This window comes from Myotis brandtii, unplaced genomic scaffold (assembly GCF_000412655.1).
Source record: "Myotis brandtii unplaced genomic scaffold, ASM41265v1 scaffold8, whole genome shotgun sequence".
Lineage (NCBI taxonomy): Eukaryota > Metazoa > Chordata > Mammalia > Chiroptera > Vespertilionidae > Myotis > Myotis brandtii.
In genome coordinates this window covers 9,044,981-9,059,567 of record NW_005371219.1, presented here as the reverse complement: position 1 = coordinate 9,059,567, position 14,587 = coordinate 9,044,981, and the positions used below count along the sequence as shown (strand labels likewise).

General features: G+C 37.7%; 1 protein-coding gene across 1 annotated transcript in view; it reads right to left on the bottom strand.

The window, feature by feature from the left end:
* Positions 1-14,587, bottom strand: part of PDSS2 (prenyl (decaprenyl) diphosphate synthase, subunit 2) — a 249,588-nt gene that overhangs the window by 88,928 nt on the left and 146,073 nt on the right. The window contains exon 5 of the mRNA XM_014531279.1: positions 2,962-3,160. Coding sequence (XP_014386765.1) covers positions 2,962-3,160 — 199 coding nt within the window. The remainder of the gene's footprint in view (positions 1-2,961; positions 3,161-14,587) is intronic.

The following is a 14,587-nucleotide window of genomic DNA, read 5'->3' as shown; positions in this document are numbered from 1 at the left end:
ATTCTCCTTATAGTAACCACTAATTTTGGAAGTAGATCCTGACACTTTTTCAGAAGATTTGACTCTTGTTTTCATGTGTTCAGTGATACCGCTATGGCCACCACAGTGGATAGTAAATGTCAACATTCTGTGCAAGTTACACATTCCTTATCAACTTTCTCGAGAAACAAAAATCCAGTGGTTTTAAAAAAACCCACATACTTTTATTTTTTGAGCTTATTGCTGCCAAAGGTTTACTGCAAAAACAAAGTGTTGCCAAACAATAAAACAATTATAGCTTTATATTATACAAGCAAGCATGCTCAATCTACTCTCTACTCACTCTATATAGCCTTGATTTCCTATACATATTTCATAGGTAGCAAACCTCTGTCTTACTTTGTTTCCTATTGAGTTTTTGGACTGGTACCTGATGGCTTTGTGACTCCTGAAGACCATGCATGGGCCACAGTACATTGGATGATACACCAAATGGCCAGTGGGGCAGCAGTGTCAAATATTTCTACTGCCCGAGACAAAGGATTTAACTGTCCCTATATATTTACTATCAATAATTGCCTTGCATTCTGTCTTTGACTGGAAGTGTCTGAAAGGGTTGGAAAAGAGATGAGTTATTGTTGTTACCTTTCAGATTTAATATTATACCTTAACATAACTATCTGGGGCACATGGGCTTCATATATTGAGAGAAGTTAGCTTGAAACGCAGGCAGACAGGGCAGGGATCCAGTGGGAAAAAGGCAGGTGGAACATAGGCAGGGGCAGACATGGCAGTTTGAGCAGCCTAATCACAGAAACCAATCAAGCAGAAATAATAAAATATTTCTGGACTCAAAGTGGGAGGCATGGGAAAACAAGGGAGGGCCTGTAACAAGGTGTAGTAATGCATAGAAACAGAGAAAGTTCAGCATAGGAACAGAGAAAGAACACGTAGAAACAGGGAAAGTTCGGGTCCATTGCTGGGCAAGAACAATGAGGGAATCAATCAGGTGGTGACACAGGTAGATACAGAGCAGGCTTGTAGCAAATATATACCCCTAGAGTACAAGGCTTCACTGGGCAGCCCATTATTGGGCCCCCCTCCCCATCCAGGGAGTCTGAATCTGCTGGTAATAAATTTTTCACACTTTTGCTTAAATCTTCTGGGAGAGGGAGAGGGGGAGGGGGAGGGAGAGGGAGCTCATTCTTCGGTGTCGTGAGACATGATCCTGGGAAAAAAAGCTCTGCTCACTGTTCTGGTTATCAATACTCTTTAGCCTACACTAGACAAAAACTGAGGCAGAGGTTGGAAGTATAAGGCAGAGATCTATAAAACCCATGCTGGCTTATTCTAATGTAACTATAAGCAATCACTCTCTGTTAAAAAATAAAAAATCCAGGACAAATACTAAGTCAGATGGGATTCTAGGACAGCAGACTTACACTGAGACTGACCTTAGTAAAACCAGGGTATATACTTACATGACCTTCAAGGGAAGGAGATTTACCCTTCCTTCTCCTCCTTCCTACTAACTGGAGTGAGGACACAATGGCAACTATCTTGAGACATTAAGTAGTAAGATAAGGATGGCAGAGCAGTAAGAAGAAGCCTCGGTTCCTGACTTTGTAGAGCATGATGCCAACCCTGGACTACCTACTCATGGATGCTTTAATATGAGAACAAATAATCTATCTTGTTTTAGCCACTGTTATTTTATAGTCCCATCTAATCCTAACTGATATAGAAGAAATACCTGTACATTTTTCTAGAAAGCAGCTTGGTAATGTGTATCAAGAATACTAAGCTATAGCTGGTTTGGCTCAGTGGATAGAGCATTGGTCTGAGGACTGAAGAGTCCCAGGTTCGATTCCGGTCAAGGGCACATACCTCGGTTGCAGGCTCAATCCGCAGCCCTGGTCATGTAGGAGGCAACCAATCGATGTGTCTCTCACACATCGATCGAGTTTCTCTCAGTCTCTCCCCCTCCCTTCCACTCTCTCTGAAAATCTATGGAAAAATATCCTCGGGTGAGGATTAACAACAACAAAAAGAATACTAAAAATGTTTAAACCCTTTGAATTACTTCTAGGTATTTATCTTAAAGAAATAACCTGGAATGAGAAAAGTTGATGTGGAAAGATGTTTACTGAAGATCTATTTATGATAGTAAAAAATTAGAAGCAGTTTAAATGTCCAAAAATGAGGAATCTGATAAATAAATATTACATCTACTAGTAAATAACTGAAAACATTAAAAAGTTTATGAAAAAGTAAATAAGTGAAAATGCCTACATCATAATGTGAAGCGGGAGAAAATAGGCAGGATTAAAAAAACGCTAATACATGCACATTTTCATCTATATTACTAAAAAGCCCATATATATAAAAGTATGAATAAACAAAAATGACAGAGAGAAAATACACCAAAATATTAACTAACAATGATTATCTCTGTATAGTGAGATTATAGGTAATTTAGAACTTCTTTAAATTGAAAAAAAATTTTAAATATATTTTTATTGATTTCAAAGAGGAAGGGAGAGGGAGAGATAGATAGAAACATCAACAATGTGAGGGAATCATTGATCAGCTGTATCCTGACGCCCCCTACTGGGGATCGAGCCAGCAACCCAGGCATGTGCCCTTGACTGGAATTGAACCTGGGACCCTTCAGTCTGTAGGCTGACACTCTATCCACTGAGCCAAACCAGCTAGGGCTGAATTGAAATTTTTAACACTATCATATAATTAACAAATAATTTTATTTGTAATCAGAAAAAAATAGAAATTAATTTCCTAGCATTTACCAGTTTTATCTGGTGTTGACACTGCCACCACCACCACCATCATCATCACAACTTTACTGAGTATCTACATATGGGGAGCTGGGGCGGCAGGGTGCACAGACCTCTGTGGCTTCTGCAGTCAACCAAGAGCCACCTAAAGGCCATTCAGACACAAGCAAACCCTGCCCAGTTTTACCTTGGTGTTCTGTAGCAGAGCTAGTCCGTTGCAGGCATTTGCTAGAAGAAAGTCTCCACTCAAGATAGCAATTTTATTTCCAAAATGCATGTCTTTCAGTGGCCCATCAGAAGATTGCAATTCACTTAAATTTACTATTCCACGATGTACAAGGAGAGCAGTATGGATAAGTTCTGTGATCTCTGCCAAACTTCTTTGACTAAAACATAAAGGTAAGACTTGTCTGAGTGTCAAGAACACTCTTATCACTAATGCCAGACTTCAGTTTTCAACAATAAAATATTTACAGATTAGGTTTTTTTTAGGTTGTTTCTTTTTAATGAAGTTTTAAATTGAGATATAAATGACATATAACATATTAGTTTCAGGTGTACAGCATAATGATTCAACATTTATATATACACTGTAAAATGATCACCCCAATAAGTCTAGCTAACATCCATCACCACACATACTTACATTTTTCTTGTAATGAGAACTTTTAAAATCTACTCTCTTAGCAACTTTTAAATATATAATGCAGCATTATTAACGATAGTCACCATGCTATATAGTACATTATTTATTCCCATGACTTATTTATTTTATAACCGGGAGTTTGTACCTTTTGACCACCTACACCCATTTTACCTACCTCTTCTTCTGCTTTTGATAACCACAAATCTGTTCTCTGTATCTATGAGTTCAGATTTTTTGTTTCATTCATTTATTTACTTAAATATATTTTTATTGATTTCAGAGAGGAAGGGAGAGAGATAGAAACATCAATGATGAGAGAGAATCATTGATTGGCTGCCTCCTGCACACCTCCTACTGGGGATTGAGACCACAACCCAGTCATGTGCCCTGAATAGGAATAGAGCTGGGATCGCCCGGCTCATAGGTCGCCACTCAACCACTGAGCAACACCAGCCGGGCTGTTGTTTTGATTTTAGATTCCACATATAAGTGAGAACATACAGTATTTGTCTTTCTCTGTATGACTTATTTCACTTAGCATTTTGAAGTTTGTTGCTTTTTTGTTTTGAAGGTTTCAAATGCACTCTATTTCTTCAATCATGCCATATTTTAATGGGTACACAGTGCTTTTACGTGACATCAATTATGAAGTGGTTTTGAAACCACATTATACCAGCTGGGATGATTACTGATCTCTTCATTCCTTTGGGGTAACTCTGCCCACAGGGGGCTGGTTCCATTGTATTCCAATCTGTATTGCTGTGTATGTCCATATAGTGGCTCCACTAGCTAATACAGCATTACCCTATATACCAGTGGTTCTCAACCTGTGGGTCGCGGCCCCTTTGGCAGTCCAACGACCCTTTCACAGGGGTCGCCTAAGACCATCCTGCATATCAGATATTTACATTATGATTCATAACAGTAGCAACATTACAGTTATGAAGTAGCAACGAAAATAATTTTATGGTTGGGTCACAACATGAGGAACTGTATTTAAAGGGCCAGAAGGTTGAGAACCACTGCTATATACCATGGAAATCAGGTACAAATTTCTGGTGGCTGTGCTTTGCTGTTGTTTGCTGAAAGCTTTGAACTCAGAGCCAACTTGGTTTGTTTTTGGCTGAGGGAAACACTGTAAAGCTAAAGACAGAAGTGTGGCATCTATGGTTTGGTGCAACTCTGAGTAAGTACCCTTGCAAAAAGACTTTCATGAAGGCTCTTCCACTGATTAGTTTGGGATCTATATATAAGCAGATCTTGATACCTACCTTCTCTGTAATATTCCCTACTCTACCCAACTAGTTCCCAAGATCCCACGAGTCACAGGGTTCCCAGAGAAGCTGGCCAGTGGAGGGTGACCCTTCACAGTTGTTTACTTTGTTCTCTAACTTTCCCATATCTGCAATTTTAGGATTTCTAAGAATCCTTACCAGTATCGAACAGAACACCAATATAAGTGGGAATGTAATCTGTGCCAGACATTAGGCCAAGCACTTTTATGTATTATCTTATTTAATCCTAAGTACAAAAGAAGAATAAATTAATGGTTTAGGTTTAAATCTCATTACATGCCCCCCCCCCCAATCACCAAGATGGAGATTTATAGGACTAATGAGAATTAACAAAAATATTTTTAAAAAAGGAACTAACATTTAAAATTATCCTTTAAAAAACAACTAAAAGAAAGGAATAAAAATTTATTTTATTAGTACCCTGCAAATGTTTTCTAGTTTGCAAACCCATTCACAATAAAAATCCATATTACTACATTTCACAAAAATTGAATGAGATTATGGGCAAGTATAAAACTCAAAAAAGGTTAAGCACTGGATAAATCTTTCACATAGTTCAGCTTATAAAATAACCAGGCAAGCAAGAAATTGCAGTTGTTTTGAATTACCCTAAGGATGGAAATCAATTATTGTGAGCTTTTAATAAAGACATCTGTAATCATAAAACAGCATTCATTAAATAGCAATCTTTAAATGCCACATGGTCAAAAACAATGGTGGTAATGAAAGTGAAAAACCCATCATTTGTACAGTATCCATCATTACAAATAACTTTCATTTATATTATCCACAGAGAGGAAGGGGGAGAGATAGAGAGTTAGAAACATCGATGAGAGAGAAACATCGACCAGCTGCCTCCTGCACATCTCCTACTGGGGATGTGCCCGCAACCCAGGTACATGCCCTTGACTGGAATCGAACCTGGGACCTTTCAGTCCGCAGGCCGACGCTCTATCCACTGAGCCAAACCGGTTTTGGCCTACTTGTGATTCTAATGACAGCAGTTCTGGAGAGGTTAAATAATTGGTCGAGAACATTTTGTTTATAAAGGACAAGGCTGGAACTCAGAGTCACCATGTCATAGTGACCAATGGTAATTTAAAATATGTATTTGCCTGAGAAATAGTAAATGGGGGGGGGCAAAGTTACCATTTTACCAACACTAGTATATGCCCACCACAAATATGTCCAATTTTTATCCTTAAGTTCCAAGCACTACAGAAGACAATTTTGCTAGGAGAAAGTACAGTATGAGCAAACTTGACTCTTTTGTTCATAATAACTGGGCAAAGTAATCAAATCATTTCCAAATCCTTTGATCAGAACCAAATGAAGGGATTTAGGTTGATCAGGATTATAGATAACAGTTCTAACTCTGCCTACAACACTAGACTGTGGGGAAATTCCTTAAACTCTCAGATCCATAGTCTCACCACTGAAAAGAGGGGAACTGAAGAAACAGTCCCTTCCAGTTCGAAGATTCAGGGATTTCAGGTCTAAAATTTAATATTTAGTTATAAAATTAGAAGATTTGAGGGATTAAAAATATTACCTGGGCTGGCAGTTAATAGTTTAAAAAAAGACCAAATTATTGCTATTATTGGTCTATAGGAAATAGAAATAAAATGATTGGTTATCTTGAAATCTGTCCTGTAATTACTATCTAGTACTGTGCTCTTAACTTCTAGGATTTTGGCATCCAATAAACAACTCAGATCACATTGTGCAAGAGTCTAATTTTGTGTGCAGCAGAGAAGCAGTATAAAAGCTGGGAGTATTTTCTTCTCATGATCTTATTCCTATTTTAGCCACCAAAGCAATCTAATAAACTTGCAATGTACTAGATTTTAAAATTTATCTCATATAAAGGTCTTCATGCCATTTTATGCACGTATATTTTATCACTCTTGGGTATTTTTATGCTAACTCTTGATTGGAAAAGAGTCACAAATGAATACCACTTAGGCTAAGTAATCAGAGTAAGTAAGGAAGTAATTACCACATTGCACATAACCCAGAGGATTAATTGATGTTTTCACAAGAATTTTCACCAAATTACTTTCTTTCCATTGTATGTTAAACAACTTCATCTGTTTTGATCCATTTTCTTCCAACATTTCTCCAAAGTTCTTTAGCATTCTAAGCTTTAGAAAGAATGATGGCAGACACTGCTAGTTACCCACTCACTCTTTCCTTCCTCACTACTAAGACACCTTTTAATATATTTGGAGTGACAATGTACTCACTTAAAAACATTCGTGTCCCCAAGATCCCCTGAGGCTAGAAGTGATCATGTAGCACAGTCTGGCCAGTGAATGTAGGTAGAAGTTCACTAGGTAAAGTTTCTGAGAAATCTACTGAGTTCCTGGTATCAGGATTCAGTTGATGTGCACCTTTGGCATTTTGGGCTCACCCCCTCCTGTCAGGAATAGGGCCCAACTGCCTGGAGGCACAGCAGAGACCCAAGGATCCTAGAGAGGGCTCCCAATGAAGAATAGTGAGCAAGAGGAAAGGAGAAGCCTGGGCCCTTGATGGCTTCAAGTCAGCTTGGGTGTGCCCATCTCTAGACATTTTGTTATCTGAGTTAAGTAGACATTGCATTCCTTTAAGCTACTGTTTGTTCGAGTCCTGTTATGGGCAGCCAAGTAAATTCTTGATAGTCATTAAAATATCACAAAAATGGTGAAGACGTTTTATGTTTGTATTGCTGTACTCTGGTTTTATTCACCCAATATAATCTCTTGGACATAGTTCCACATAGTATTTACAAATAGAGAAGTTCCACATTTTTTACAAATAGAGAATCTTCTTGTTCTATTTAACATCCATCTCTACAGAGGTTCATTGTGTGGATGTGCTGTGCAACTTTTGCTGCTATAGGGTGAATGATAAACCTATATTTGTTTACAGTATTTTTAAGAATCAGCCCATGTGTCACTTCTGTGAAGTCTTCCCTCTCTTCCCCAGATTAACTCCTTCTGTGCTTGAAAGCCTCTGAACATAGCTCATTTATTGTACTATATTGTAATTACTTCTGTAGCCATCTATCTTCCTGCCACTTCTCTCCATTACTACACTGTAAATTATACTATCCTACTTCTTGGCTGCCTATAATATTTGTTGTGTAAAGAAGCAATTTTCAACTGATGTGCCACAGCACACTAGTGTGTCACAAGAATTTTAAAACATGCAATACCTGACTATTTAGTCAGGGGCACTGACCTCTTTTCCCTTAGATTGTCAAATAAAAAAATGACAACAGCCAACACAATAGTAGCCATCTGATGTGAATGATGGCTACTATTGTACCTATTTTTTTGGTCAGATGGGCAAAAATATATTATTTTGGTGTGCCACAGAATTTTAGTAATTAGTTTATGTGTACCATGAGATAAAAAAGGTTGGAAATCGATAGTATAAAGGTATAAGGGATTGTTATCATTCTTAGTTTCACAGAGAAAAGAGTGAGATAAACTAAAAAGTCAGATTTATAGAATCAGAGATGGAAGTGACCCCAAAAGTCAATTAACCTCAATTAACTCTTTCCAGGATGAGTGATAAACTACACAGGAATCAGGTCTGCAGATGAATAGTTTTAATTATTAGAAATTGTTCCTTATATTAACTTGAAATCTCTTTAAATGTTTCATGTCTTTAAGTTGGTGTTAAACTAGTAGGAGTGTCAACTGTGTTTCAATACGCAGGGAAGGAAGATTAAATACAATGGAGTTGTCTTTTTTATTCTTTTTATTCAGCTTTTTTTCTTTTCTTCCTCCATTCCTCCTTGTTTTCCTTCTTTTTAGAGGTGTAACAAAATACAAAAAAGTACAGAGAATAACATAATAAAAACATAATATTCCACTTACAAATAAATGTTTATACTTTGTCATTTTAAACAGTTTTTAAAGATGTATTCTTTAAAAAACCCTTTATAATTTGGGTATTTTAAAACATTCCAAAGTGAAAATATAGCATAAAATACCTCTGTGGATCATAATCTTGTTTCAGCTACACCTTTCACTATCCTTCCAGATTATTTTGAAGCAAATGCCAGATATCATGCTATTTCATCAGCAAATATTTCAGATATCCAATCTTTTAAAATGCCTAACTGGTTTATGGCTTTCACTATCTAAATTAATTACTTTGAGCCAATGAATTACTGTATTCTGAACATTTTATACGAAATAATTTTGCAAGCTTAACAACTCAATCAACTGATTAATAAAAAAAATAATGTAAAACTCACAACAGCTGTCTGAGGTAAGCATTATTATCTCTACTGCACAGAAGGGAGCTGGGCTGGCCAACTAACTTGCTCAAGTTCACATAGCTAGTAAGCTGCAAAGCTGGATTCAAGCCCAGAGATCTCCATTTTTAAAGCCCAGGCTCTTTGCATACCAACAGAAAACTAATAAGAATCCCAAACACAAAATGCACAAAATTCAGGGTGTCTCTGAAAGCATTAAAATGGTAGATAAGAGTCATTTAAAAAAAAAGATTTTTAAAATGATTTTTTAGAGAGAGAAAGGAAGGGGGAGAGGGAGGGAGGGAAAGAGAGAGAGAGAGAGAGAGAGAGAGAGAGAGAGAGAGAGAGAGAGAAACCCCAATGTGAGAGGGAAACATCAATCAGCTGCCTCCTGCACACCCCCTTCCAGGGATCAAGCTGCAACCTGGAAAGGTGCCCTGGGAATTGAACCTACAACACTTTGGTGCATGGGACGACACTCAACAACTGAATCACATGGGCCAGGGTGGTAAGAGTTATTTTTAAAAAATATATATTTTTATTGATTACAGAGAGGAAGGGAGAGGGAGAGAGATAGAAACATCAACGATGAGAGAGAATCATTGATCGGCTGCCTCCTGCATGCCCCACACTGGGGATCGAGCCCCCAACCCAGGCATGTGCCCTGACAGGGAATTGAACCATGATCTCCTGGTTCATAGGTTGATACTCAACCACTGAGCCACACCAGCTAGGCAAGAGTAATTTTTTAAAAATAATTTTATTTGAATCTTAAAAGATTTTTAAAATTGTAAAACTGATTTTTATGTTCATGTAGAAAGGATAAATTTGAAAATTACAAGGAAAATTCTGGAAAATAAAAGGACTAACATTCTAGATTTTAAAACTTATTATGAAGCTACTGCAATTTTAAAAACTATTGTACTATCACAAGAACAAACTAATAGATTAGTGGAATAAAATCCAGAAAGAGATCCAAATATATATGGAAAATAAATTACTTATGGTAAAGGTAACATTTCAAATTGTTAAGGAAAAGACAGATTATTCTTACAAAAGATGTTGGGCAACTGGCTATCAATTAAGGAAAATAATAATAAAATTAGACCCCTACCTTACTCCATAGAAAAAATATTTTTTGGAATAAAGATCTAAATGTGAAAAAACAAAAGTTCAAATTTAAGTCAAAAGGTAAAATAGAAAACAAAGCAATACAAGACTAAAACCCTATTTGAAACGACAGCTCTGTGGCTCATCTTGATGAATATAAAATACCATTATTTTAAAAAAATTTAGGAAAACACTCTTATGACCTTGGGGTGAGGAAGCCTTGCAAAATAAAATAGAAAGTCAGGAAGCTATATAAAAAGAATAAATTCGAGTAGTTACAATATACAAAAATGTTTATATAAACTATAAAAAAGACCAAAGCAAATACAGACTTGAAAAGTATTTGAAACACATACAATAAGCAGAAGATTATATTAAAAATGTGTGGAGCTTGTCCAAATTGGACAAGAAATTGATAAGAAAAAGATAAACAGCCCAAGAGCAAAATGGGAAAGAATATGAAGAGGTAATTCTAGAAATAAATGGCCAAAACCCACATAAAATGATGCTCAACCTCACAAATAATTTGGAAAAATAGTATAATAATAATAATAATAATGAGATAATATTTTTAGTCCATTAGTTTTACAAAAATGGAAAAGATCAGAAATGAGGCAAGCAGGAAGTTGAAGAAACCATTAAGCCCATCACTTAGCTCCCTGATGAAAACCCTCTAGTGGCTCCCCATCTCACTCAGGGTAAAAGCCAAAGTCTCTACAATGGACTCCAAGGTCAAGTGCAATCTGACCAGCTCCTCTACCCCCTTACCTCTCTGACTTCATTTGCTACTCTCTTCCCTCTCGGATCACTCTTCTCTAGCTACATTAGCTTCTGTGGTAGCTAAGGAACATGCCAAGCCTGTTCTTGCCTCAGAGCCCGTGCCCTTTCCCCTATCTGGCCTCATCTTCCCTTACATACCTGCAAGGCTTAGTCCTTGCTTCCTTCAGATCCCTTCAAAGTTCACTTGCTCAGTGAGCCCTTCTCTGACTACTCCATTTACAACTGCAACCCTTCCATCCATGCCAGCACTCCCAGTCCCCGCTTCCTGCTTTTTCCATACATAGTATTTATTGCCATCTGACACACTAGCTGTTTTGTGTTTTATTTTTCTCTTCACAACCCCATAGAAGAAAGCTCCACAAGGACAAAGAATGAGGGGGGTGTCGGGGGGAAGAAGCAGATAAGAGCAAAAGAGTTTTTAGGATATACTTCAAAAATACCAACATTAAAAAATATCAAGGCATATGAATAAGACTAAAAAGGAAAAGAATATGCTCTTAATGCCAGGTAAAAGAATCTTATATGGTGATAAACTTTAACTAATTATGTGTTAAATATTAAGTTTTTATAAGTAGGCCAGATCCAACATTCTAAGAAATTCATTCAGTTCATTACAATAATTACAGAAACATAACAATTTTCCTGTTTTGCCATTTATTCATGTTGATAACCGAAGTAAAAATGGAACTTTGAATTTGGGGTTTGCCATGATCACAGCATTCAAAACTAATCTTGTTTCATTCCTGTATTTGGAAATGAGAATTCTGATTTTAAAAACAGGTGACTGAAACCAAAAATCTCAACCATTAAAAGCAAAATGCCAAAGCTGTAGGCTGTAGTAATGGTGACCTCCAAACAGAGATGGAGTCACAGGTCCAGGGGCTGAAAAGAATGACCAGGCCTTACTTCCAGCTCTGACCATATGCACTAGGCCAGTGGTTGGCAAACTGTAGCTCTCGAGCCACATGCAGCTCTTTGGCCCCTTGAGTGTGGCTCTTCCACAAAATACCACGTGCAGGCGCGCACATACAGTGTGATTGAAACTTTGTGGCCCATGCGCAGAAGTCGGTATTTTGTGGAAGAGCCACACTCAAGGGGCCAAAGAGCCGCATGTGGCTCGCGAGCCGCAGTTTGCCGACCACTGCACTAGGCAATCATCGAAAGTGCTGAGGGCTCTGTGTCTTTTTTTAGGAAAGCTGATCTGAAATTCTAAGTTCAAAGAGATAGATACTTGACTCTATGTTAGAGTTTTGCCATGCTATGAAAATACAAGATCTGGAAGTGAAGGGAAAAAAAGACAAAAATTCTTAAGAAGTGATTCAGTAAAAAACTAAAAAAAAAAAAATAATAATAATAAAAAAAAATTCTCCCATATTTAGTACTGTAATTTGGAACTACTGGTAGTTTTGTAGAAATAGAATTTTAAAATAACTTAATACAAAGACTTATCTCTCTTGATTTATTTCCAAAAATTAAAGCTCAGTATTTTTACTGTAATTTGGAACTACTGGTAGTTTTGTAGAAATAGAATTTTAAAATAACTTAATACAAAGACTTATCTCTCTTGATTTATTTCCAAAAATTAAAGCTCAGTATTTTTTATATTTTTAAAATAAAATTATATATTTAAGGTATATAAAATGCAGTTTTGATGAACGCATAGTGAAATGATTACTATAGTCAAGATAATTAACATATCCATCTCCTCACACAGTTACTATTGTTGTGTTTTTTTTGTTTTTATTAAAGAAAGCTCAGTATTGATATATTCTGTAATTAGTTTCCTCCATACCTGCTGACAAAGAGGTGAGCTACCCTCATGATGGTAGTCATCCTTGAGAAAGCAGAGGATGTTTGGACTCAGCAAGAAGTCACCATAGTTATTATCAGAAATTAGCCAACCAAATAAAATTTGTAATTCATGTTCTTTTTACACATGAACATAAAGTTCTGCTTAGTGATCAACTAATATACCTATGAAACTAATAAAGCATTACCAAGCCAGGTAACTTACTGTAGTAAAAATATTTTCAGAAACATTATTTTGAATAACTAGACATAAACTTGATGATGTCAGCACATAATTATCCTGCAGGTTAACTAGGTCCTGGTTATGACGAGGGAGAGGGATAACTAACTAGTAGCATCTGGTTTCTGGAAACAGTTTAAGCTGGCCTGTTTTCTGCCAGAGAAGCAAAGGGAAAGCCCAGCTGGCGTTGTTATCTAGGTCTCTAAAATTACTTTTTGGTTTGGGTATCACAAAAGGGGTTAAAAATACTTGAGACTACCCAAAAGCCTAACAAGACATCTGGGTGCTGCGGCTGTCACTGTCAGGGCAGCCCTTGGAGGGAATGCCCATATCAATTCGGTTTATCAGATGGACAGCTGATCAACATTAAACAGACTTGCTCTGGGCAGACTGAACTGAGCTTCCTGACATGAATTCTAATGAGAGCCCTCTGCACTCCACTACCGAGCTCTGCCATTTTTTACTGTTGCTGCTCCCTGGACATATGGGAATCCCTAGCAATGAGCACATAAAGCTGCCTCTAACTCAAGTGACGGCTCATTTCCCCCGCTGAAGGCAGACATTAATATCCTGAGGAGATCAGACCCTCCTCTCTGACCCCCATCTACCGAAGCAAAACGACTGTCCTGTTTCTTTATTTAATAAGCTTTTAATGAAGAAAACCAAAACCCCCTCTCTGACTGCAACACAGTTCCACATGAAAAGGTTATACAAATACATCCGATTCCGTGTCAAAGTTTCCCAAAATATCTGTCTCCCTCCCCACTGGAGAGTAGTCTGTCACTCGCCCTCCCATAGTGCTCATTCTTTCTGCTGCAGTACAGGAGTTCAGCTCTTCCCTCTGATAATTAGGAGCCATCTCCACATTATGGCAGGTGGAGAATTAAAGAAATGGTTACAAAGAGCATGCTGGTGTTTCCATTTTCATTACGTACCTTTTTTTTTGAAGGCTCATCATTTAGCTATGAAAACTGCTTCAGGCACAACCAGACTGTGAGAAATGACAGCCCAGTGACAACCCAGAGAGTCCACTAGAAAATGCTTCTGAGCTACACTAGAATATGAGAAAGCTAAAAATGTTTGGTGAATTGAAGTTGGCATACATACTTTGGTTTTAGGAGGGATAAAAGGAAGGATGCATGATGGCAAATGAAGAAGACAAGCAGATTTGTACCTGTGAATCTTGAAGGTGGCTTAAAATGAGAGCAATCTGAAACATTCCTGAAGCTGAGTGCTGGGCTATGCCTATTGCCAGGCTCTGTAAGTTCTGAATTGCTTCATAAGATCTGAGTTTTCTCTCCTTGAGAAAGCAAGTAGGGGTTAGGAGAAAACTGAAGGCTGTATGTTAAATAGGGCACAGGAAGCACTGTAGGAGAGAAATGTAATTCTGCAAAGACCTCTCCAACTAATCCCAGGAGGCAACAATGCACTGAAAAGAGAACCTTGGCAGGCTTCATTTAGACCATGTTTAAGGCTGGGAAGGGAAGGGAAGCATAACAGGGAAAAGACGTCTCCTAAGGAAAAAAGTGCCAGGGCATAAGCTATACAGTGATATGTTTTATATGAGACTAGAGGCCCCTCAGCCCGGCCTGTACCCTCTTGCAGTCCAGGAGCCCTCAGGGGATGTCCGACTGGCAGGGAGCAGGCCTCAGCCGCAGTCTGGCCTCCCTCTGCGGGAGGCGACTGGACAGGCTGATCAGGGGA